Source organism: Scyliorhinus torazame, chromosome 17, assembly GCF_047496885.1.
Source record: "Scyliorhinus torazame isolate Kashiwa2021f chromosome 17, sScyTor2.1, whole genome shotgun sequence".
In the NCBI taxonomy this organism is placed as follows: domain Eukaryota; kingdom Metazoa; phylum Chordata; class Chondrichthyes; order Carcharhiniformes; family Scyliorhinidae; genus Scyliorhinus; species Scyliorhinus torazame.
Window position 1 is genome coordinate 42,881,097 of NC_092723.1, and position 26,966 is coordinate 42,908,062.

At 47.0% G+C, this 26,966-nt stretch overlaps 1 protein-coding gene across 2 annotated transcripts in view; it reads left to right on the top strand.

Annotated features, from left to right (window-relative positions):
* mlnl (motilin-like) overlaps window positions 1-26,120 on the top strand; it is a 31,377-nt gene extending 5,257 nt beyond the window's left edge. The window contains exons 1-5 of one of the 2 annotated variants that reach the window (XM_072480369.1): window positions 21,264-21,301; window positions 22,376-22,499; window positions 23,038-23,151; window positions 25,551-25,659; window positions 25,983-26,120. In XM_072480369.1, coding sequence (XP_072336470.1) covers window positions 22,383-22,499; window positions 23,038-23,151; window positions 25,551-25,659; window positions 25,983-25,990 — 348 coding nt within the window. In that variant the 5' untranslated portion in view covers window positions 21,264-21,301; window positions 22,376-22,382 and the 3' untranslated portion in view covers window positions 25,991-26,120. Of the gene's footprint in view, window positions 1-21,263; window positions 21,302-22,375; window positions 22,500-23,037; window positions 23,152-25,550; window positions 25,660-25,982 lie in introns of those variants that run through there. The other variant, XM_072480370.1, reaches the window with a different exon arrangement.
* Window positions 26,121-26,966: the final 846 nt, after the last annotated feature.

The following is a 26,966-nucleotide window of genomic DNA, read 5'->3' on the forward strand; positions in this document are numbered from 1 at the left end:
TTCCTCCGATCAAATAATGTTAGTGCTCCATTCTTATATGTAAACAGGTTAAAAATTATACCTGCTTGTTCATTAACACATAGATGATTGGATTATATATTGCCGAACTTTTGGAGAAGAATGCAGGAACTGTCATGAACTCAGTGGAAACTGTGGCATATGGTAACCAAGCAGTCAGAAAACCAATGACCATTAAAATTACCATGCGGGTGACTTCCTTTTCAGCCTTCTGTGTGGCAAACAGGTAGCTGCAGCCTATGAGAAAATATAGGTTTAGAAGGGAACTTAGGGGAATCTAGTCTTGCCAGGGTAAAGTAACTAAGCTTTGGATGACATAGTTATTTAAGCTATTGAACTGCTTAATTTTTTTAGACTAATGTCTGGAGCAGAGGAACTAATAGTCATGAGTATCTGGTTGATGCAAACCAAAGAAGAAACATTGAGATATAAAACTAGCCATCTTGTTATTCATTCCCTAGCTGTGGCCTTGTGTATTAAAAAAAGCTCTTACGAGTTGTCAAATTGTAATTCATTTTAATCATTTTTAAATTCTTTGCTAGAATGCATTTTATTGTTAAGCTTTCTGGAACTAGAGTTACATTTATTCCTTTATTATAATTCATAAAGAAAATGATACTTACACTAAAATTTCTTTACAGCTGGAATTGTTATTATTTTCAAGGTCTACAGAATGAGAGATTAACCCCAGGAACAAAGGGATTTTGCACTAAAACGTAAAACAGGGATAAGGGGTGATAAGACATTACCTGGGTCTGGACATGTATGTTTGGGTAGAATGAGAAAATACTGGAGAAAACGTAATTGAATGAATTTTCCCAGTTTCCCATTTTGGGGAATTATTCAGGTACTTAAGTTTATCTCAAGATAAAGGATTTAACTGTTAAATTGGTGTGAAAGTAAGGCATAATCTCCGGCTAAGGAAAATTAGCTGATATAATTAATATAATTTAGGTTGGCATGGTTGCACAGTGGTTGGCACTTCTGCCTCATAGGGACCTGGGTTCAATTCCGGCCTCGGGTGACTGTTTGTGTGGCGTTTGCACTTTCTTCCCGTGCCTGTGTGGGTTTACTCCGGGTGCTTCGGTTTCCTCCCACTGTCCAACGATCTGCAGGCTAAGTGGATTTGCCATGCTAAATTGCCCTTTAGTGTCCAAAATGTTAGGCGGGGATATGGTAGGGGCGTGGGTAGGGTGCTCTTTCAGAGGTTTGGTGCAGACTCGATGGGTCTAATGGCCTCCTACTACACTGTAGGGATTGTATGATAATTCTCAATTGAGTCATGTAAATTGCTGCTTAAATAATGTACTGTATTGATTCTTGCCTGCACCTAAACAACCATTATACTATGTTGTCTGCATTGAACAAATGAACAAAAGCCCAAAAGGAACTGCAAACCAGAGCAAATCTATGTTCTAGGTTATTGCACTTTGCAATAAATTATGTTGAAATATGCAGCATTATGCTATAAATGGAGAGAACATGAAGATATAGTATCGAATAAAGGATACAATTCCAAAGAGAATGCAGGAGCAGTGGGATCTGGGTGTAAATGTGAATAAGTCACTAAAGATGGTAGGGCAGGTTGAAAGAGTTGTTCTTAAAGCATAGAGTATCCTAGGCTTAAGGGTGCAGCTGTTTGAACAGGCTGATGATTGTCTGGGCTTGCAGCCAAGAATGCATGATGAAGCTTGGCTGAGAGCCCAGACATTCATTAATCTGTTGAAACAGCTATAACAAGGGAAAACACTGCTTGATTGCTAGATTTATCTCTTAGATCTATTTTGTCAAATGTACAATATTTATTTACACAACATAATTGATGCTAAATCAGTTGTTAATTTAAAATCTGCGATAGATAATTTTTTGGTAAGCAAAGGTATTAAGGAATGTGGGCAAAAGCAGGTCTACAGATGTGGCCACTGATCAACCATGATCTAATTGAATGGAGGAGCAAGCTTGAAGGGCTGAATAGCCTAATCCTGTTCCTAGGTTCCTCGGTGTTAAGTGCTTGCAGTTTTGCTATTGATACTTTAAAGGTCTGGATGATTGACACTTCCACAGGACTGTAGTAAAAGCAGAATTTTAAAGAAAGTTATTAATGATTGTTTCTTAAAAGCTTTTCCATACATCCCATTGTTATTCTCGGGTTCATTGGTTCTGTACAGAGTGTATACTGGGTGAATGGGCATGGAATAGCCATGGGTTAGCATGGAGGATATGAGGGACCACTGAGGGAGTGGAGGGGTTTAATTTGGCATAGAATGTATGAGGGGCCATTGGGGTGAGTGGAGGAGCATAGGGTGGCATGGGGGGCATGGGTCAAACCTTTTGAACTGACATTCCAATAGGTTCCCTCATCCATACTGTGGCTCATGACAACTCAGAGGGGCCATAAACCACAAGACAATGAGAAGATGCCCTGCCCCCATGAAAATGTTGGGGAGCTACGAGATGCCTATTCCCACAATGGAGCTGGCCAGGTCAGGAATGCAGTGAGCAGGTTTCTGAGATGCACCAGCTTGTGCCCATATTCTGCACTGATGAGAATTGGGGCAGGGCGGCACAGTGCCTCACAGCGCCGAGGACCTGTGTTCAACCCCGACCCCAGTCACTGTCCATGTGGAGTTTGCACATTCTGCCCATGTCTGCTTGGGTCTCACCCCCACAACCCAAAGATGTGCAGGTTATGTGAATTGGCCACTGCTAAATTGCCCCTTAGTTGGAAAAAAATTGGGCACTCTAAATTAAAAAAAAAGAGAATTGGGGGCATCAGTAATGGGTTCAGGAATCCCAGAATTTGGTCCTGCCCACCACTTCTCAAGGTCCTTAACTCCCCAACTCCACAAAAATCCAGCCCATAAGATTTAAGAGCAAGAAAGTTGTGTTAAACTTTTATTAAACACTGGTTTGCTTTATCTGATTTATTGCTTCCCATTCTGGGTGTCACTTTAGGAAAGATGAGAAGGCATGAGAGAATGTAAAGAAAAGATTCATGAGAATGGTTCCACGGTGAGGACCATGAGTTACAGAGATAGATTAGAGAGGTTGGGACTGTATTCCTTGGAGAAGGTTGACCAGAGATTTGATGGAGGTGTTCACAATAAGGAGAGGTCTGGACAGATTAATCAGAGAAACCTTCTTCCCACTGGCGACACGGTGGCACAGTAGTTTGCACTGCTGCCTCACCACACCGGGGACTCGGGTTCGATTCCGGCCTTGGGTGACTGTCTGTGTGGTGCATGCATGTTCTCCCTGTGTCTGTGTGGGTTTGCTCCGGGTACTCCGGTTTCCTCCCACAGTCCAAGGATGTGCAGATTATATGGATTGGCCATGCTAAATTGCCTCTTAGTGTCCAAAGATGTGCAGGTTAGGTGGATTGGCATTGATCAATGCGTGGGTTTATGGGGATAGAGGGGGAATGGGCTTAGGTACAATGCTTTTTGGGGGATCGGTGCAGACTCAATGAGCCTAATGGCCTCCTTCTGCACTGCAGGGATTCTATGGCAGCAGGATCAAGAACAAGTGGGCACAGTGATGCGACCATCAATTCACTAGAAGGCACGAGTAGAAGTAAACCATAGAACATAGAACATAGAAAATACAGCACAGAACAGGCCCTTCGGCCCACGATGTTGTGCCGAACCTTTGTCCTAGATTAATCATAGATTATCATTGAATTTACAGTGCAGAAGGAGGCCATTCAGCCCTTTGAGTCTGCACCGGCTCTTGGAAAGAGCACCATACCCAAACTCAACACCTCCACCCAACACCAAGGGCAATTTGGACATTAAGGGCAATTTATCATTGGCCAGTTCACCTAACCCGCACATCTTTGGATTGGGGAGGAAACCGGAGCACCCGGAGGAAACCCACGCAGACACGGGGAGGACGTGCAGACTCCGCACAGACAATGACCCAAGCCGGAATCGAACCTGGGACCATGGAGCTGTGAAGCAATTGCGCTATCCACAATGCTACCGTGCTGCCCTTCAGAACAAATAAATCTACACTATATCATTTTACCATCATCCATGTACCTATCCAATAGCTGCTTGAAGGTCCCTAATGTTTCCGACTCAACTACTTCCACAGGCAGTGCATTCCATGCCCCCACTACTCTCTGGGTAAAGAACCTACCTCTGATATCCCTCCTATATCTTCCACCTTTCACCTTAAATTTATGTCCCCTTGTAATGGTGTGTTCCACCCGGGGAAAAAGTCTCTGACTGTCTACTCTATCTATTCCCCTGATCATCTTATAAACCTCTATCAAGTCGCCCCTCATCCTTCTCCGCTCTAATGAGAAAAGGCCTAGCACCCTCAACCTTTCCTCGTAAGACCTACTCTCCATTCCAGGCAACATCCTGGTAAATCTTCTTTGCACCTTTTCCAGAGCTTCCACATCCTTCCTAAAATGAGGCAACCAGAACTGTACACAGTACTCCAAATGTGGCCTTACCAAAGTTTTGTACAGCTGCATCATCACCTCACGGCTCTTAAATTCAATCCCTCTGTTAATGAACGCGAGCACACCATAGGCCTTCTTCACAGCTCTATCCACTTGAGTGGCAACTTTCAAAGATGTATGAACATAGACCCCAAGATCTCTCTGCTCCTCCACATTGCCAAGAACTCTACCGTTAACCCTATATTCCGCATTCATATTTGTCCTTCCAAAATGGACAACCTCACAGGGTTAAACTCCATCTGCCACTTCTCAGCCCAGCTCTGCATCCTATCTATGTCTCTTTGCAGCCGACAACAGCCCTCCTTACTATCCACAACTCCACCAATCTTCGTATCGTCTGCAAATTTACTGACCCACCCTTCAACTCCCTCATCCAAGTCATTAATGAAAATCACAAACAGCAGAGGACCCAGAACTGATCCCTGCGGTACGCCACTGGTAACTGGGATCCAGGCTGAATATTTGCCATCCACCACCACTCTCTGACTTCTATCGGTTAGCTAGTTCGTTATCCAACTGGCCAAATTTCCCACTATCCCATGCCTCCTTACTTTCTGCATAAGCCTACCATGGGGAACTTTATCAAATGCCTTACTAAAATCCATGTACACTACATCCACTGCTTTACCTTCATCCACATGCTTGGTCACCTCCTCAAAGAATTCAATAAGATTTGTAAGGCAAGACCTACCCCTCACAAATCCGTGCTGACTATCCCTAATCAAGCAGTGTCTTTCCAGATGCTCAGAAATCCTATCCTTCAGTACCCTTTCCATTACTTTGCCTACCACCGAAGTAAGACTAACTGGCCTGTAATTCCCAGGGTTATCCCTAGTTCCTTTTTTGAACAGGGGCACGACATTCGCCACTCTCCAATCCCCTGGTACCACCCCATGGTTTTAATCAGCTTAGAACAGTGCCTGCCTGCGACTGGTACAATACTGTGAACCGCCTACAGGTCAACTGCTCTTTTTACTTCCTTTCAAGGGGAGGAGCCATGGGCGGAGCCCATACATGCCCCAACATATCCCCCTGTGGGTGAAGCCACACAATGGTCCATAGGTGGAACCCACAAGGTCAATAATATAACATAGCTGTAACACAATGGCAGAACATGATACTAATACACTGGTGTATTACTAGTACTATACATTCACCACATTCACCGCCTGTCAAAATAAATGAAGTCCGGTGTGGGGTGACGGGCTCATAAGTTCAGCCGGTCCGGGTCACGGATTGTGCGCTGCGATCGCCGAAGCACTGGTGTTGCGCCTGGTCCGGGTGTCGGGCTCATCCGTGCTGGCAGCGGAAGTGCGGCCGGTGCGGGCACAGGCGTGGACTCCGGGAGCGTCTCTTCTGGAGCTTCATTCCTGTGGACCGGTGTGGCGGGCGGGAGGGAGCGCGGGAGTCATATAGGGGCGGGGGCGCTGGACATGGTAGGTTGGGCGGGATATAGTGGGGGGGGGCTATGGTGGTGGTGGTGGTGGAGCCTGCGGGCGCCAGGTCCCGGAGGGAGACGCTATCTTGTCGGCCATCGGGGTGTTCAACATAAGCATACTGGGAGTTGGAGCGTAGGAGCTGGACCCTCTTACCAGAGGGTCGGTCTTATGGCTCCTGACGTGTTTTCTGAGGAGGACTGGTCCCGGTGTCCTCAGCCAGGATGGAAGCGAGGCTCCTGAGGTAGCTCCCCTGGGGAAAACAAACAAATGGTCATGAGGAGTCTTGTTTGTGGCCGTGCAAAGGAGGGACCTGATAGAGTGGAGCGCATCGGGGAGGACCTCCTGCCAGTGAGAAACTTGGAGATTCCTGGACCGCAGGGTCAGTAGGATGGTCTTCCAGACCGTCGCGTTCTCCCTCTCCACCTGCCCGTTTTCCCTGGGGTTATAACTGGTAGTCCTGCTCGAGGCAATGCCCTTATTAAGCAGGTACTGACGCAGTTCGTCGCTCATGAACGACAAGCCCCGGTCGCTGTGGACTTAACTGGGGAAACCAAACAGGGTGAAGACACTATGCAGGGCTCTAATGACAGTGGACATGGTCATATCGAGGCAGGGGATTGCAAATGGGAAGCGGGAGAACTCATCAATGGTGTTGAGGAAATATGTATTGCGGGAGTGGGGGTCGGGGTGGGGTGGGGCCCACAAATCCGGGGGTGGGGGTGGGGCTGGAGGGTGGGGTGGGGGGGGCACACAGTCGGGGGTGTTGGGGGAGGGGGCCCACACATCCGGGAGTGGGGGTGACGGGTGGCCCACACATTCGGGTGGGGGGGGCCATACGTCCGGGGATGGAGGTGGGGTGGGGGGGGCACACATCCGGGGGTGTTGGGAGAGCGTCCCACACATCCTGGGGTGGGGATGGAGGTGGGGTGGGGTGGGGGGCACACATCCGGGGGTGTTGGGAGAGGGTCCCACACATCCTGGGGTGGGGATGGGGGTGGGGTGGGGTGGGGGGCACACATCCGGGGGTGTTGGGAGAGGGGGCCCACACATCCGCGAGTGGGGGTGGCGGATGGACCACACATTCGGGTGTGGGGGGGGCCCACACATCCGGGGGTGCTGGGGGGGGGGCACACATCTGGGGGTGTTGGGGGGGGCCCATACATCCGGGGGTGGGGAAGGAGCGGTGGGGGCGACAAAGGCTGCGGGCGGCCACGGCCTGCTATGGCAGGGCGGATCCAACGGCCATACCCCAAGACGGCGGACACGCGACTGTCCACCCAACCCGTTCGCTTCACGGCGCAGGCGGCCCGGCCTTCCTGACGTGTGCTGGACACCCGCACCCCCCCCCCACCAAATTGGCGGCACCCACCAGCGGGTATGTCCAGGGCGGCACACACGGGAGCCCCCCCGGTGCAGGCACTGCCACCAGACGGTGGCCCTGGCAGAGGGGACGGCCGACAGGTCTCAGGACACCGAGGGGGCAGGGGTGGGGCGCGTGCTGGCAACCAGGCCGACCATGTAGCCCATGGCACCTAGTTGTGGAGGGGTGTATACCAATGCTGAAACCCTGTCTACTCCCGCCCCCTACAGATAATACAATGTTTAGCCATCTTCCAGCGTTGTTGGCCGCCGTGGCGGGGGCTGCTGCCCTGCATGAGGCCCAGTGGGAGCTGGAGCATGGGCGTGACAGGGAGATGGCGGAGCCCGTTGTAGAGCAGCGGGCTGCAGTGGGGCACATGCAAGCCGCCCAGGCCGCTTGGCCACACGCCCGAGAGGCGCAGGAGGAGCACCACGCCGTACGGGAGCCACAGCAGAAGATTGATGAGGAGGAGGAGGGTGTGCCACGGCCACGGAGGCGTCCGATGCGACAACGTGTGTACCGACCCCGCATGTCCTTCGAGGACCTCCCAGACAGCGCGTGCAGGGGGAGACTCCGGCTGAGCCGGGAGACTATCGCCCACATCTGCCACCTGATGGCACACCTGGCACCACGTGGGACCGGAGGTCGAAATGCCCTCCCAGTGGCCGTCAAGGTGACGGTCGCCCTCAACCTCTTCGCGACGGGGTCGTTCCAGTCACTGAGTGGGGACCTGTCCGGCATCTCCCAGCCATCGGTGCACAGGTGCATCTGGGCCGTCACTGACGCGCTGTACGACATCGTGGACCGGTACATACGGTTCCCTGTGGACCGCGGCCACCAGGATGCCCGCACAGCGGGTTTCGCCGCTGTTGCCCGGATACCCATGGTGCAGGGGGCGATCGATGGAGTGCACATCGCCATGCAGCCACGTCGGAGGAAAAGGTCATGTACCTGAACAGGAAGGGTACATATTCAGTGAACGTGCAGGTGGTCTGTGACCACAAGATGACGATCCTGCACGTCTGCGCCAGGTACCTTGGCAGTGTGCATGACTCCTTTCTACTCTCCCAATCGTTCATCCCTGCCTGTTTGAGGGACACTCCCCCCCCGCCTGCGGGGCTGGTTGCTGGGTGACTGTGGTTATCCTTTGTGGTCATCGCTGATGACGCCTGTCCGGAGGCCAATGACCGACGCGGAGCGCTGCTACAATGATGCCCATGCAGCGACCAGGAGTGTGGTCGAGAGGTGCTTTGGGCTGCTGAAGATGCGCTTCAGGTGCCTGGACCACTCTGGGGGGGCCCTCCAGTACCCGTTGGAGAGGGTCGGCCGCATCGTCGTGGTCTGCTGCATCCTGCACAACATAGCCCAGCAGAGGGGCGATGTGCTGGAGGAGGAGGAGGACGGTCAGGATGAGGAGAACTCTTCTCCAGATGAGGGGGATGGCGAGGGGGAAGCAGATGCACCGGACATGGTGGGATGGACGGCAACAGGAGGCTGCCCATCGCCGCCGGCTGTGCCAGCAGGCACGGGTGTCGCTGGTAGCTGCACGTTTTGGCGACAACGGTGGGGGTCAGCAGTGATGGGCACGGGCACAGACAGTGGAGTTCGGCACCTCCCCCACCACCGACCACCCTCGTGGAGTGGGGGGGGTTTGGAAGTAGATGAGAGATGTAGTTCAACAGGCAAAATTTAAGAATGGAATAAGAATAAAATGTTTTTTTTTAAATCAATTGCACAAAAGCAAAGTAAAACCCTGGATAAAAGCATGTTAACTCAACTCAATTATTGACAAAGAGTGCTCAGGACCTTGGACAGAGTTTAGAGAATCTCCATTAAACATCTGGGAGTGCCGTCATATGGCTACTTTTGCAATACTTTGGATATTTAAGTGATAGTATAACTTTAGAGTAATATCCCAATCTGAATTTAGAGAGCAGTAGTATGACAGCACATAAAAAGCAATTTAAACTGCTTGGATATTATGCTTCAGTGTGAAAATTGCATGCAAATCTTTGATAACTTTATAAATCTATCCTGAGCATTTTGTAACATGTCATAAAATGGAGAATCATGCTAACACACTCACATTAACAGCTGCAAGTTAAACTCAGTGTATATGTGTAGGAATAAATGTGCACAGAGCTCTTCATTTACTCAATGAGTCCAATTTTCATCTAAGAGGCACAACACTGACTGAAATAGCTACTGATCTAAAATTTGTAGAAACATATTCTGAGCTTGGACTAAGGCCTAGGTTTTGAAACAGGAAAGTTATAACATTGTAACATTATTGGTGAATGTGTAATTGTATTAATAGTTAACATAGTTGAAAAATAGTTGAAATAGTTTAATGCAGAATTTTTGACAGATTATTTTGGAAAATAAAAACAAGAATAGGTTCATTTTCCTTTTCTGATAAAAACATTTTTCTTTCAGTAAAATCACAAGTGTTTTGCAGGATGGGCACACCAGTAAGCGATCTACAATTAACTGCTGGTGTGCAACAGTAATGAAGGCAACTCTGAAGTAAACTCAGTGTAAAACTAACCTTACCAAGAAATGAAATACAGGGGCTAGATTCTCCATTCTGGAGACTGTGCTCCCGCCGGAATAGAATCAATCCTGGTCTCCACTGGCACTAGGTGCCCAGGAGTGATTGACTCCCCTTATCCGTGCATATTTATGCATGATGGGGAGCTTGTGGGATTTAATCGGAATCCCAGTAACGGGCTGCCATTTTGAGTGGGCATCCCAATGGGTCACACCTTCCCCCCACAGTACACACGCATGAGGGTGACCCGGCCCCCCCCCCCCCACCACTGACCCCACATCAGAACCCCCAGCCCCCCATTAGACACCCCACAGGCTCCTCCATCAGATACCCCAGCCTCCCATCAGATCCCCCCCATCAGAGATCTTCTGCCTGAAAGCTGAATATCAGTTCAGGCAGTCGGATGAACAATCATTGCATTTTCACTTACACTTTCCGCACATCTGCTGCCTCAGACAGAAGTATTCAAAGCATCAGCTGTTCCAAGTGTCAAAGGCTTCCTCGAAAGTACAGTACACTTCAAAGGGCTTGAATTCCCTTTACAGTTTTTGAAATGCAGATCTTCCATTCAATTTCACATAGCAATATATTGCATTAGCCAGTGATTGACAGCTTTATTACTCCACAGCTGATTGGTGGATTTTTTATTGATCTTTCTCTTCACGCTTGAACATATCTCCACTACCCTACTTTGATGCTAACCACTATATTTATAAACACTCTTGCTATGATTGACAGGTCCTCACCACATCAAAATCAGCTAAGTGTTTAAAGCTCATTTGCATCTTCCCGTTAGTGCGGGGCATTTAGCTCACTGTCGCCGCCGGCAGGGGACAGGATCATGGGAATGTTTACCCGATGCTCGATTCTCTGGCGGATCAAGAACCCCACTACCAGCATTGGGCAGCGGAGAATCCTCCCCGCAATGTACAAAATTAAAACAGTGAGCTAAAACATGGAAAAATATTACCGTTCATTAGAGACTGTTAGATTGATTGATTCAAAAGCGAAATCTGTTTACGCCACAAGAGTTATCAAGCATGATTCACTTTGTAGAAAAGATCAGGCTGCTACTGTACAACGCTAAGAACATAATAAAGTTTGGATATCCACCGGTACTGTTTAAATTATGCCAATAAAAGCCATGGCAGCTAAGTCCTTATCATGTGTTTCCTGTATTTATTGGCATTATTTGTGAGATGATTATTTTGTGTACTTTGACAAAGGCATTAAACGTTTGGTGAGATTCACAGTTTCCTTCAGCGCAACACTCGTTAATGCTGCAATACTCCCCAGTGAGGCCACTATTTTTACATCATTTCTTGACACAAGTGGATATAATTGGCAACAGATCTATGGAGTTTAAAACAGGTTGCAGGAATGCACTGCAATATAGGATAGCTAGAATAGTCTTTGCAGAGGTGGCAGAATGTTTCTTTTTATATACCTAATTTCAAAAATTATTAAAAGACTATACAAAAATGCACTTAACTTCAGCAAAAAAAATGTTGTCAGGCATTACGCACCAAAATTTAGTTTGATTGGTGAGAATTTGCAACTCTTCAAATGTTTATCAAGTAACTTAAATCCATAACGTATTTCAATGTAATCACCTGCCTATGCCACACCTAATTCCAGGGTTATGGAAGCAACTGAAGATAGCTCCATTGATTTCCCAAACTGTTTGCTGTCTTTCCTAATGCCCGGGGTGAACTCTTATTTTCCCTGGTTGATTTTTATCACCCGTTTACCATATTGTCCCATTTAGAGATCAAAGAGCTGTCACGAAGCATGCTGCTGTTATCTTTGAGGGTGTCCTAACTTGGAACACTATTTTGTGGGGGTGTATAGTTCTGTTTTGGTGTGAGGAGAATAAACCATCCAGTTGTCATGTAACAATTATTAAAGATTATTTATTGAAGTAAAGAAAAGACAAATTCAGATAAACAGGACTATTCTACTCTACTACAATTAAGATATATGTATTACTGAACACACACACAGTTTATGTAGAACGTATTCCAAAATATATCGATGATACCTGAACTATGTAAGACTTCCTCTATTCCCCAAACAACATCCAAGTTAAATAAATATGTAACTTAAAAACCAGCTTATAATTACCACCTAATACAGGGGTGATAATCAAGTTTGGGAAATGTCTTGTCCTGGTTCAGCGAAGATATTTAAACTGCCTCTATGAAGTTTTCCTGTACTGCCTTGGCTCAAGGGCTTAAAGACTGTTAGTTGTAAATACTTGGGGTGTTTTTCTCCATCCCGCTGCACCAGATTTCTGGTGCGACACGCCGTCAGGATTCTTTGTTTTGCAGGTTGATCAATGGGGTTTCCCATTGTGGAAACCCCCGGGCTGCTGGCAAAACGGAGAATCCCGACGGCGGAGAATTCAGCCCTTGGTCTTTGGGCTTGGTGGCTGGAAAACTGGCTTGTCTGCTTCTTAAGCCTGCTAGATGTTAACTGGCCTCTCTGGCTTTGAGGGCTTGGCCAATTGTTCCAAATTGTTCCAAAGGACCTTTGTTCCTCTTTGATTATGCCTTCTCTGTATTTTGTGTTTTTTTTAAATTAAGGGGCAATTTACCATGGCCAATCCACCTATCCTGCACATCTTTGGGTTGCGGAGGTGAGACCCATGCAAACACGGGGAAAATGTGCAAACTCCACGTGGACAGTGACCCGAGGCTAGGATCGAACCCGTGCCCTCAGCACCATGAGGCAGCAGTGCTAACCACTTTGCCACCTTGCTGCCCTTTTCTCTGTATTTTGTACCTGTCCCTATCATCTTCCTGACTCTAAACATTAACATATGTATACCTGATCTATAAACTATTTTTCCTCATTAGCTATTTTTCCTTATAAGCTATTCACATCTGGGGCGGGATTCACCGCAATCGGCGAATTGGCCCGATGACGACGCCAAGAATGGTGCAAACCACTCCAGCGTCGGGCCAACCGGAAGTTGCGGAATTCTTCCGGGGGCTAGGCCGGCGGCGGAGGGGTTGGCACTGTGCCAACCCCTCCGGGGGCTAGGCCGGCGGCGGAGGGGTTGGCACTGTGCCAACCGGCGGCGAAGGGACTGCGCGAGTTACCGCATACGGAGTACCGCCGGCGTAATCTGGTGCATGCGCAGGGGGGTGTCTTCTCCGCACCGGCCATGGCGGAACCCTACAGGGGCCTGCGCGGAAGGAAGGAGTGCCCCAATGGCATCGGCCGGCCCACAGATCGGTGGGCCCCAATCGTGGGCCAGGCCACCATGGGGACTCCCCCCGGAGCCGGATCCCCCCACGCCCCCCGAGGACCACACCAACCAGCCTACCAGCCAGATCCCGCCATGTGGGACCATGTCCAATCCATGCCGGCGGGACTTGCCAGAAACCGACAGCCGCTCGGCCCATCGGGGCTCGGAGAATTGCTGGGGCGGGGGGGCACTGCCAATGGCCCCCGACCGGCGCGGCATGATCCCTGTCCCACCCAAAAACTGGCACTGGAGAATACAGCAGCCGGCGGCAGGGCGAGATTCACGCCGCCCCCGGGGATTCTCCAGCCCTGCGGGGGGTTGGAGAATCCCGCCTCCGATTCTTACCTAAACTGCCTTCTTAACTCGTTACTTCAAGAGACACATCTCATTGGGGCATTTTGAATACTGGCTACCGCAGTCTCTAGGCAGATTTCTACTTGTTGCTGGACATTTGACATCCTATTATGTTTTGTTAAATTTGTTTTACTGTTGTTGCTTTACTGTGTCATTCATGACACAGTGAGCTCTATGAAATCTAATACATTCAATTTTCTTCTTTACCAATTTTACCCACTCCTTCTCTTATGAAAGAATTAACTCCTCGATGAGGTACATTTCTCAAATATCACAATTTCTTGACCATGACACTCTTCACTTGTGAGCCTCAAGAGTCACCAAGCTATTTGACTGTAGTGCATACCACAGAAAAGGATTAATCTTCAGCAGACACGAGTGAATTTCCAGTAGGCATCACTGGATAATTATCACAAACATGCTTCCTGGCTGATTTCCTCCCTTCTAACCAGGAAGACTGATATGAATTTGAATGTGTCTATTCCCATCTGATTACTATCAGCTAATATTTGAGTGGGGAACCAAACTTCTGACCTTCCTGGTCTGTATGTTAAAGTTACGAACATCTGTAACAACTTGTATTAATGGGAGGAAACCCTTTCTTTTCAAAATTGGAATGTCTCCATTAGCCCAGAAATCCCAACTTACAATTCATGAGGAAATCTGGTTCACTGGGACTGCCATTATATACTCTCAGGTTTATATCTATCTGGAAGACAAGAGTTAGAGATATCTATCTCTCCAGGCCCAGTACAGTCAGCCAGAAACAATCTCTAGGCTCTTGAACATTTTTAATATGAGAAGAGAAAGTTGGGAGCGTTCATATTTGAACAGAGATTTCACAAAGATTGTACAGAGAGGTCTAAAAGGATCCTAGGTGAATTCCTCTAATTCATTTTTAATGTTTAGAAAGTATGGGAGTGGAATTGTCTGCACCCTCTAAATATTTAATTTAGCTTCCATGTAAATGTATAACATGCCAAGGAGATCTACATGTTTAGATCAGCTTTGGCTTCAATGACACTACCAAAGTGAGGTTGTTTGTTCCAGTCCCTCATATTATTGCATTAATGTACCTTTACTGATTTTATCATTACAAGCGCTTTAAAATAAATGTTGTAGATTTCAGGTTCTGACCTCACTTTAAATTGTCGATAATAGGCATTTTCACTCGCCAATGTTTTGAACAAAAGTGGGGAGAAAGCCACAATGTTTAAAGTAATCTGCTCATTTGTAGACAACTTTTACGAATTCAAGTTTTTAAAAAAATATTATTTTCTAACTGCAGGAGCTAGTCATTCTAACCTGTCTCTCAGAAGCTTCAACAACTTCATCTACCAGTTACCTCAACTATACTTCATCTGCTGAGTTCACTTGATTAGATAGCCCTTCTCAGATTACATTGCATTTATAACTTACAATTTGTGAACATGAGAAGCTAGATGCGTTCACTCTCTCAAAATATAATTTCCATTTAGGTTTGAAATTCCCAGGTGGATGGCACGGGCACTTGTGAAATAGAATTTCACATTGCTCTCAACAATGCTCCTTCGATGGTACCTTCCAAACCCACAACATCTAACACCTAGAAGGACAAGGGCAGCACCACCTGCAATTTCCCCTCCAAGCCACACAACACCTAGACGTGGAACTATAATCGCCGCTCCTTCACTGTTGCTGGATCAAAATCCTGGAACTTCCTTCATAACAGCACTGTGGATGTACCTATACGGACTGCAGTGGTTCAAGAAGGTGGCTCACCACTACCTCCTCGGGCAATTAAGGATGGGCAACAAATATTGGCTTCGTTAGCAAAGCCTATATCTTATGAAGGAATAAAAAAAATATTGAACTGGAATAATACTGCAATAGGTGAAAACCCAACCTTGTATGTGAAGATCACTCAGGAGTCTCATGTTGGCTGGCTTCTGTTGAAATCTGATACCAGAACTATGTTGCCTCTTTGCATTGTTAAAAATCAAATTGAAGGCATTGTTCAAGTCTAGGAGGCATAGTGAAAGACTTCAGGTGCGATCTAACGGACACGTTGCACCCAGCATGGATCCGTGCAAACCAGTTAGATAGCGTGTGAGACAAAAATAGGGATCTGCGCCGGACACCAATTGGTTTCCGATCTACCGATGCACTCCCGTTGGCGGGTCCCAGATCCTACCTAAGACATGGTGAGATATGAATTAACACCAATTGAGGGAAATCTCCATCTCATTAACGAGGTGGCCATCCTATCTAACAGCCATCCGGGATGTATCTGACTCCCAACAGGAGGTGCCCTTTAGCACACCAATTTAAAAACAGCACAATGGCTGCTGAGGAGATTGGATGAGGTGAGTAGCCATTTTCAAAATTGGACATGTAGCCCAAGGGCACTGGAGTTGCTGCCTAAGTGCTCGGTGGGTGGGGGAGGAGGGGGGGGTTGCCCCTGGGCTGGGGGATTGAGGAGCTCAGTGCTCATGGATTCTACAGGCCATCCCCCGGATTGTCAAAACCCATAACAGGGGCAATGTCAGCATCTGCCTGCCTGTACACTGAACACTCCCAGAGAAGGGCCCTGTCCATAGTCCAATGGTTTTGATTAATTGATTGATTGATTGATATTTATTGTCACATGTACCGAAGTACAATGAAAACTATTTTACTACGGCCAAGGGAACGTACACTGTACGTACATAGTAGACAAAAGAATAATCAACAGAGTACACTGACAATGGTAGATGAAATGAAAAGAAAATCGCTTATTGTCACAAGTAGGCTTCAAATGAAGTTAGTGCGAAAAGGCCCTACTCACCATATTCCGGCTCCTGTTCGGGGAGGCTGGTATGGGAATTGAACCGTGCTGCTGGCCTGCCTTGGTCTGCTTTAAAAGCCAGATCTTTAGCCCTGTGCTAAACACATCAACAAATAGAGATTGATTACAGTGCAAAACAAGAGCCAAGCAAGAACAGCATAGGGCGTCATGAATAGTGTTCTCACAGGGAACAGATCAGTCCAAGGGAGAGTCGTTGAGGAATCTAGTATCTGTGGGGAAGAAGCTATCCTATGTCTGGATGTGCAAGTCTTCAGACTTCTGTATCTTCTGCAGGTCACCTTAACTCCTTCTGATTGTGGGCATCCTATGGCTGCACAGCTGAAGGCTACTGCTAAGAGGGAATTGGCATTGTTGACTATATGAGCACTTCACAGCTCTTGAGTAGATTCTCGTGGGTACATGTGCTATGTCTCAGACGAGTGTTATTGCCTAGCATCCCAATCAAGCTGTGAGGCTTGGGCACTTTACCTAAACCTGGAGGCGTCAACATCACAGAGGCAGCAACCAACAATCCAAGAGCTGGGCTTCAGTACTGGGGATATCACACGTCCAGAGGGTGAGTGTGTGTGGAACGGAGTGGGTACCCGAGCCCGGGTCATGTAATGTCCCGGCAGGGATCTGGGGTCCAGGGTCTGGGCTCCGGGTTCCAAGAGCACTTGTGCAGGCGGGGTCCACCAGCACAATCGGTTCCATGCTTGACACCCTGAGGGAAGGCAGGAAACGTAAGGATGGGGGAGATTTGAAGATTTGAGGGTCCCGGGCTGGAAGCCATAACTGATTGTCCATCTCTCACCCTTTCCAATTCCTTACAGATATAAAATTATAGACAATAATCATAATAATAATCTTTATTGTCACAAGTAGGCTTACATTAACACTGCAATGAAGTTACTGTGAAAAGCCCTTGTCGCCACATTCCGGCACCTGTTCGGGTACACGGAGAGAGAATTCAGAATGTCCAAATTACCTAACAGTTTGTCTTTCGGGACTTGTGGGAGGAAACCGCAGCACCCGAGGAAACCCACGCAGACACGGGGAGAACGTGCAGACGTCCCACAGACAGTGGCCTAAGCCGGGAAACGAACCTGGGACCATGGCGCTGTGAAGCCATAGTGCTAACCAGATGATATCATAGACTCTGCAGCCACCGCCCTCATGATGCTGGTGGCAGTCCAGGCGGGCAGATGCAGGAGAAGGCGGCGGCAACAGCCTGTGTGTAGGGGCCCGCCACACACCCTGAGGAACCGGCTGCCCATCAGGCTGGTTAGGAATAGAGAGGGAAACCAGCGATGGCCCCGAGGTGCACAGGCATTGTTGGTTATTTGAGGAGATGTCGGACATCACGTGCTCCCTCTCAGCAAGGGGACGGTGCAGCCCCTGTGCCATGTCCTTACAAACATGGCACCTCATGGCGGAGGAGGATACCTGCTTCCGGTGGTTGTGAAGGTCACTGCAGCCCTTAACTTCTTTGCCACCAGTTTATTCCAGGACTTGAGCGGGGACTTGTGTGGCATTTCACAACTTACAACCCACAAGTACATCCGTGAAGTCACAAATGCCCTATATGCTTGGGCATCAGACTATATAAACTTTGAGCTGGACCAAGCTCATCAGGATGCCTTGGCAGCAGGATTCTCCACCATCGCCTGGATGCCCCAGGTCCACAGGGTAATTGATGGCAAGCATGTCGCCTTGTGCATACCGGGGCAACAAGGAGTGCCCTTCGTTAACAGGAAGGGGTCCCACTCCCTAAATGTTCAACTTGTGTGTGACCACCACCTCTGGATTATGCACGTGTATGCCCACTTCCTAGGGAGTATGCACGACAGCTACATAATGGGACATTTAGAGATCCCCGGCTTCTTCGAGGACCATCCCAGGATGACGGGTTGGCTCTTGGTGGATAAGGGGTACCCGCTGAGGTCCTGGCTAATCACGCCAGTACGGAGGCCGGAGACCGAGGGAGAAACCCGATATAACAAGACCCATGTTGACACCCATGCTGTCATTGAGCAGTGCAACGGACTTCTCAAAATGCTGCGCCAATGCCTGGACTGCTTTGGTGGTGCCCTGCAGTACACCACCCAGAGTGTTGCCTGCTTTGTGGTGGTCTGCTGTGACCTCCACAACCTGGCACAGCAAAAGAAGACATGCTGGAGCTGGAGAAAGGACATGCGGCTTTGTCTGAGGTGGAGGGCGAGGGGGGGCCGGACCAGGAGGGGCTGGAGGACTCATGGGAGCAGCCGCAGGAAGGAGGACAAGCGGCAGCGAGTGTCCGGCATTCCCATTGGGCTAGGAGGCCCTCATCCACGACCGCCTCTCATAGGACGAGGCTTTGTCCATCACCTCCCCCTTTCCCACTATCTCCCCCTTCCCCCACCCCTTCTCCCCCCCTAACTGCCCCTGGCTGCCGATGGTGCCTCCCCCTCCAGACCCAGGGCCTCCGGAGGATGCCTGCCAGGGGCATCAAAAGCCACAGCCAACTCAGTTAGCCTCAATCTTCTTAAGCCTTTGTGCTTTGCTACGTCTAGGTGTGTCCCCAGGGTACACATCGGAGGTGAAGGCAGCCTGCTGCTTTAAGTGCCCTGTGGCTTTTGATGCCCCTGGCAGGCACCCTCTGGAGGCCCAAGGGTCGGAGGGCACTGTCCGCCTTACTGGTGACACTGACATCATTGCGCCACCCTGTTCTGCCCACTGACCTGGGGGCCCTGCGTCACCCGACCCTGCCGGTCCTGGCGCCTCCCCATTGTCTGCACCATGGTGTCGACACCCTCAGCAATGCTCCTCAGTGACTGGGACATGCTCTGCAGCACCTCGGCAATGTCCACCTGCATCTTGGACACGTCCCCCAGTGACTGGGAAATGCTCTGCAGCACCTCGGCAATATCCACCTGTGTCTGGGTCACGTCCCCCACTGAGTGGGACATGACGCCGAGGCCCCCTGCCATGGCCATCACTGACTGAGCCACGCCTTGGACACCACCACTCATGGCGCGGATGTCATGCCAAAGGCTTTCCGCTGCAGTCGCCACGCTAACAGTATTGGCCTCATTGCCACTCATTGTCAGCACCATCTCCTCCTGCGCCCATAGCTTTTGGGAGTCCTCCAATTGGCTATGCACTCAATGGAGCATCACTGACATCCCCTCCTGAATCTCACAGCCACACCCTAGTGTCTGGCCCAGCTCCAGGATAACCTTGTCCAGAGGCTACTGGGATGGGCCGTCACCACCAGATGTGAGAGAATGGACATGTGGTCATTGAAAGGTAAAGATTATTTTGTCTGAAAAGAACGACTCATTTGAGACAGGTCATCTGAATGAAGGAAGCGTGGATCCTCGCCTCTGTGGCGCAGACCACTCTCGCTCTCGGTGACCATTCTATCCCTGGTCATCCCATGATCTCCACGGCCCATTCCTCATAGGGCGTGAGGACTCTGTTGTCTGGCACCCGCCACCCATCTGGGCCCTTTCCCACCTGTTATGTGCCAAATTCTCCTGCGGAGACAAAGAGAGGGCATTGTGAGCCACATGCTTGATGCATCGGGATAGGTAGTCTGTGATGGGCGACAGGTGTGGGCACCGCTTCTGGGCATGGGTGGGTTGTGCTGGTGGATGTCAGGGCATGCTGGGGCATAGGTGAAGTGTTATGCTGGGGGGTGGGGGGGGGGGGGGGTGGTACACAGTGCCAGCCACCAACTCGTTGCGGGGGGGGCGGGGGAAGTGGAAAGGTCTGGGGGTTTGCCAGGGGGCCGATGTCAACGCACCCGTGTGGCCCAGTGGAGTTCGTTGAGCTTCTTCCTGCATTGGACTACGCTCCTCCTCATGACCCTACCTGAACTGATGGCCACTGCCTCGCGGCACTGGCAGCCCTGTGGCTGATCCTCTGGCCCTTTTGGTGAACAGGGTGTTCCATCTCGACTCCACGCTGTCCAGCAACCTAGCCAGGTCAGCATCTCAAACGTGGAGCAGGACTCCATGGTGCCATGGCTTTGTGCTGACTGGAGTGTGTTCGTTGGGAGAGGTTTGTGCTCTGCTCCCCCTTGTTAGCGGGGGGGCTGCCAGGTGCGGTCCAGGTGAATCAGCTGGTGGGACGGCTATTTCCACCGTGAAGCCGATGGGAGATCATTTCCGGCTCTAATTTACGATAGGTACCAGTCGCGGCCTTGCCGGGTTATCTGTTGGAAAGCTCCCGTCAACTTGCGCTGGCTTCCAAACTTCGCACCATTCATCCTTTTTACATATTTGTGAAATTGTGGCATTATACTATGCATCTAGAGTAGATCTGAATCAAGACTGAGGTTGATAGATTTTTACATATTAAAAACATCAAGGAATACTAGTGTAGTGCAGGAAAGTGGCATTGAAGTAGAAGATCAGTCGTGATCTCATGCTACATAAGATGAGCCAGTTTGTAAAAAATATAAATAAAAGATCAGAACTTGAAATCAGTCACTTTTCATTAATCTTTTTATGTTACTCCTCATTTGACAAAAAATATTTTGTGGTCTATTTTTCATTCTGAAAACTGATCTGAACCTGTGATCTGGACTTCAGAATGATGCTTCAGCTGTACTACATAAAAATATACTAAAGTAAAAATCTATCCTGACATTTGGATAGCGACTTTATTGCTATTATCAAAAATAATTACAGACCATAAAAATAATACTGCACACATCTGGATGGCTGAATAATCTATCAATCAATATGCATTACCTATCATCACATTGTAATGTGATTCTGGAAACAATCCTACAAGTAATAGTCTTCATTTTTATTACGTTTCAAAGATGTGTGCTCTTCTGAGTACTTACAGAAAATAGGAAATATATTTGTTTCTATGAAAACAAAATATTTCAAGGGGGATTTTTTGTTTTGGAAGGAGATGCTTTATATTGCTATGGTACAAGGACGATGTATTTAATAAAGGAGATATCTCTCAACACTATAAAAGCTCAGCAAGCAAGCGTGTATCTGAAAAGGAGAACTGCAAAACAGAGGACTCTACGAGGAAGAAATCACAATAGTAAATACTGCAATTAGATATCAGTATTTTTTATGTAAGAATTTTAAAATGTGTACGTGGATTGATGAAATGTATTTATTGCGTGATATAGTCAAGTCATAAACTTATACATATTTTAACCTCAAATGTGGTTGTTTTGTTTTCCTTACAGTGCACCCATACATCAGTGAAGTCCTGAAGTATTGGTTCTTGCTAAGTTGTCACTTATTCTGCCTGGAAGAGAGCTCTGCACATGCATGGTGACAGGGTTGTGCACAGCTTCACTTCCGAACATTCAGTTTTAACTGTCTTGGAAGTTGGAGGAGGGAATGTATTTTTTTTCTTTTGGAGATCCTAGATTGACCAATTTTTATATCCAAAAATAGAAAGGTAGACGATCATACTTGCACTGGAAGGTGGCGGAGAGATATAAGCAGAGACAAGTAAATCCTTTCAAAATTATATCTTTAAACCAATGTGTAAAAAGTCATTTTTAAAGGTTTCATAGAATCATAGAATTTACAGTGCAGAAGGAGGCCATTTGGGAAGAGCACCCTACTTAAGCCCAAACCTCCACCCAATCCCCGTAACCCAGTTTTTGGGTACCAAAAGCAATTTATCATGGCCAATCCATCTAACCTGCACATCTTTGGACTGTGGGAGGAAACCGGAGCACCCGGAGGAAACCCACAAAGACACAGGGAGAACGTGCAGAGTCCTCACAGCCAGTGACCCAAGCCGGGAATCGAACCTGGGACCCTGAAGCTGTGAAGAACCAGTGCTAACCACTATGCTCCCATGCCTCCCACCAGTAATGCTAATCTCACTGCTCACTGGAGAAATGAAGATTGAACTGCTTTTCAAGTCAGAACTATTGGTTTGTTTTGATTTACAATCTGCCAGTTAATAATTTCAAATTAGAATCAGGTATTTCCAGCTACTGGTAATTGATATACTGTATGTAAATCTGGATGAATAAATGAACGGATACATGGATAACTTATCTCCTGCAGTGTTGTATTTTTCATACAGATAGACTGATCTGGGTTAAAACATTTATTCATTCATTAAAAAAACATTTTTTTTTGCTTTCAGGTCAAAGATGATTTCTAAGAGAGTAATGATAAGTCTGATGGTGGTTTGCATTGTAGCAATGCTAGCTGAAGAAACTGAGGGGTTCCTGAGTTTTCTGAGCCCAAGTGATTACCAAAAGAAACTTGTAAGTAAAACACTTATATACAGTTCGAATACTGACTGATTTGTGTTGTAAGCAGTGGCTGATTTTCCCATTTCTTCTTTAAAAGTTTGCAATATTTAAGTACAGGAGAAGGGTCACATTTTAATACCTAGAATACAGTCCAGATTTGGCCTAATTTTGCCTCGTGAAAGCTACATCTGGCTTTGTTAGGATCTGTTTGCTGTTATTGCTATCACAGATATAGGTTGAGAGGCAGTATATTTAGAACTGAGATGAGGAGGAACTACTCCTCGCAGAGGATGGTGAATTTTTGGAACTCGCTGCCCCATAGTGCGGTGGAGTCTGAGTCACTAAATGGTTTCAAGAAGGAGTTAGATATATTTCTGATTTTTAAAAAAAGGATATGGGCAACAGGTAGGGAGATGGATTTGAGACCAGGAAGAGATCAGCCATGATCTGATTGAATGGTGGGGCAGGCTCGAGGGGCTGAATTGCCTCTTCTGCTCCTAATTCCTATATCCCTATGAAATGCCCTTGACAATATCTTCTTGTTTCAAAGCAAAATGACAGAATCAGAGTGGGAAAAAAGGTGCCAGTGCACCTCCAACAGAGATCTGAGGAACATAGCTTATCAGAAGTGTTGGGTATGGAAGACATGAAAGACGCATTAAAGGTACGTAAATGCAAAAATGTAGCATAGTTCTTTGTACAAACTATTTCTTGTAACATATATTTATACTGATGTGTGGTCTTATGGTGCAGTAGGTAACACCCTGCTTCTGAGCCAGAATCTCAGGTTCAAATTATATACAGGGGTTTGATGGTCATGGAAGGTTTGTTCATAATACAGCCAAACTGGTTGAATAACAAGTTGGAAATCCTCCAATATTAGCCAATATCAGGTGGCAAGAATGGGAGAGATTCCTGGCTAGCCATGTGGTGGATGGAAACTGGAGCATCTACCATCACTATCCATAGCTCCAAGCTACAGCATGCATGTAAAAATGTATGTTGCCACAGCAACATGGACTCCTTGGGTGGGGGTGTGGTGGGGGAGGCAGTTGGCTGGATAGCTGGTGTGGATCAGATTGGTGCCACTACATCACTGGCTTTGAAAGCAGATCAAGGCAGGCCAGCAGCACGGTTCAATTCCCGTATCAGCCTCCCCGAACAGGCGCCGGAATGTGGCGACTAGGGGCTTTTCACAGTAACTTCATTTGAAGCCTACTTGTGACAATAAGCGATTTTCATTTCATTTCAACAGCTCAGAGTTTGATCCTTGCTCTGGCTGGGGTGGATTCTGGACCTGATTTCTTGCCCTACACGTGGTGGAGATCGCGGTACTGTGGGTTGGACTTGCCGACGGGCAAAGAACTCAAGAAGATGAAGAAGATTTACACTGATAAGAACTTATCAAAGGCACCTGTGAGAATAATGAAGCATTTTCATCTCACTTTGGCTTAGCTCATCACAAGAAATAGGAGTTTAAAAACAGCTGCAATCAGAATTCCTTTCCTAGCTCAATTCAATAAAAGCATTGGGAGGATAGTCTAGATAACTGAAAGGCTGTCAAGAGGAATGTAGTCACTTTCAAATTTACTTATAATTTACAGAGTTGTTTGTGTTAGTGTGTTATTTTTGAATAAATCTGACACTTACTCAAATTCAAAATTGTCCAGGAATTGTTTTTGAGGCTTTCAATGAGCTGAATTCAGTAGAATAGACTGTAGCTGAGTTAATCAGAACAGAATTAGATTGAGTTGTTTGGTAGCTTCAGAGTGAAAGGTTAGAATGGCTAATTCGTACAGTTTGAAACTAATACTAGAAGAAAGAGCCGAATATCTACAACACAGTAGCTTGCTATATAGATTGTAACTTGTTGCTGCTTTTTGTTCAAGAGGTTGGTTCGTAAAAATACCTACAGATTGTCAAAAATTCAAACTGAGGTCTTATATTGTGATGTTCTGCCATTTTACAAAGATGGATGAATGCTTCTCTGAAAGCTCACAACAGATCTCTTAGCTAATTGACAGAAAAGGTTTTTGTTGCTTCTCCCAGGTATATTATAAAAAATGGATCTAGTTCATCGTGATTTCAGGGCTGGTGAAGGTACTCCCGGAACCAGAGGATGTGGAGACTTACCTATATTTCAGATTGCCCTCATTGAAGCTGAAACTCCCAGAACAAGAGTAGAATTAACTTAATGATGTGTCAAATAATATTCAAAATAAAATAAAATTCCTGCTCTAATATTAGTGAGAGCAAATTTCTATTGATAACTGTTTTGCAGTAACACAAGTGAAAAATTACCTAGAAACATAAAACAAATGATGAGGGCAGTGACAGAACAGCATAACTTATTATTATCATGAGCACTAACATCAAAGTTGTTAGGTATATATAGTAATATTGAATCACCTTTTTTATTTAACATAACTTTTGAATAGAAAAGCACAGTAAGTATAAAATGCCCCCCTAAATACCTCATCTGTATGGTGGATAAACTTGCTGGGCCAAAAGAAAAATCAGAATTTTAAGGTGCCAGGTTCACTCGCCTGTTGTTATGTTTTTCTCAGCAGGGGTGGAGGTAGAGACACAACAGCCCCAGTGGTGGTGTTTCTGCTGCCAATCAGTAAGTTTATTCCATCAGGACCCATGGAGATCGGGTACGCAGTGGTACTACCAAATGTTACTGCAGATGAGTTTCCCTCCCAAAATTCTGCTCGATGTTCCTCTGACTCTGGCCTCTTATCTAACCCATCTCTTTTCCCCATAATTGACAACTGTATGCCTAGCCATCTAGTTACTACACTCTAGAATTCCCTCCCAAAATTCCCTGTGCCTTTCCATCTCCTTTAAATCCATCTCATTCACCAAGTGTTTGGTCACCGCTCCTGGCGTCTCCTTTAATTCAGTGTCCAATTTTGTCTGATTATAGGTCTGTGAAGCAATGAGAGATTTGTTTTACATTGAAAGAACTGGACAAATTAAAATTACTGTGGAGGCCACATATTATTCACAGAAACATTTGTATCTGATTTTATTATTTTCTACTTTATAAACTGTGTGCAGTTCTGCGTTCCACTGGAAATTGGAATCAAGATGAATATCAAACAATTTCAGAAGTACAAAGAACTCCTGGGTGAGCTCCTGAAGATCATTTTGTCAGAAGGTACAAATGGTAAGACAGGTTTTACTCAGTCTTTGCCAGTCTGCGCCATGCGCAGTTCCCAATGTGCGCCATACATGCGCAGTTCCCAATGCACACCGCACATGTGCAGTATATTGCAAAATTTTAAAAATTCTGAAATCTGAAACACACTCGGCCCCAAGCATTTCGATAAGGGATTTTCAATCTGTGCGTTAATAATTGTAACCTGTACTTTCTTCACATATAAACATTCTTAAAATCAAATGTTGCTTTTATGAATTAGATATTGTGTGAGGATTATATGATGTCGAAAACTGTATAAACACTGAAAGCAATTTCATTCTTTTTTACAGGCCAGTGACATCAACAAATCAGACCAGTTAAATATCGATGTATAATTCATACTTTCTGTACCTGTATATAAAAAGATTGTGGGAAACTATTATGGATAGTGATGTTTTGTAATTAATAAAGTTGTAATGTAACTATGACTTCTGTGGAGTGTTGCATTACTCTGTTTATACATGCTTCATGCAGCATTAAGTGTCACAATTCTGGAGCAGTTTTGTGATTAATCTTTCCTTCACTTTGTGGATTATTTTAAAACTTCTCCATCATGTTTCTTGTCATCTCTAAAGAAAATAGTAATTTATGCTGAGATATGGGGCTGGATTTAATGCAGCCTGTCATGGTGGAAAACATGGTGGCTGGGCCCAGTTAATGGGGGAGAGGCCTAGTGTCAGTGCTCTAGCAGTGGCAAACCTCCCCCACCCCACCCCCCAATTCCTGACTAAGTCGGACGGTGGAAGAGGCGGACACAGAATTCCCAGCCGACACCAGTGGGGTGTTAATTCGGCTCATTAATGAGCCAATTGACATCCATTATTCCTTATCCCATCGCATTGAGTACTGGCTCAGGAGTTAAATGGTAGCCACAAAGCTTTCCTGCACTCTCCGAAGTCCACCCATTTGCCAGTGGCCTCCGGCAGGTTTGTTCCCCCCCCCATTGTCAAGCATTCCATGCCTGATCAAAGTTGCACAATCCTTTGATGGAAAACAATTCTCCTAATCTCTATCCTATAACGGTGAGCTGAAAGCTATCCTCTGTCCTTGCTTCTGACTCTTCTGTACCCTTCTTCTGTGACCTCCACCCACAATCCCACGATGGGCCTGGGACTCTGGTGGATGCACTGCCACCAGCTACCGCTATTCCCATTGGTGCTGGTGGCATGAGGAGCTGCCAGCCTTTGATTGACAGGCAGCTCTCAGTGGGCGGGACTTCCATCCACAGGGACCTCAATTGCGGGGAAGGTCTGATGGTGGCCACTTAAATGCCG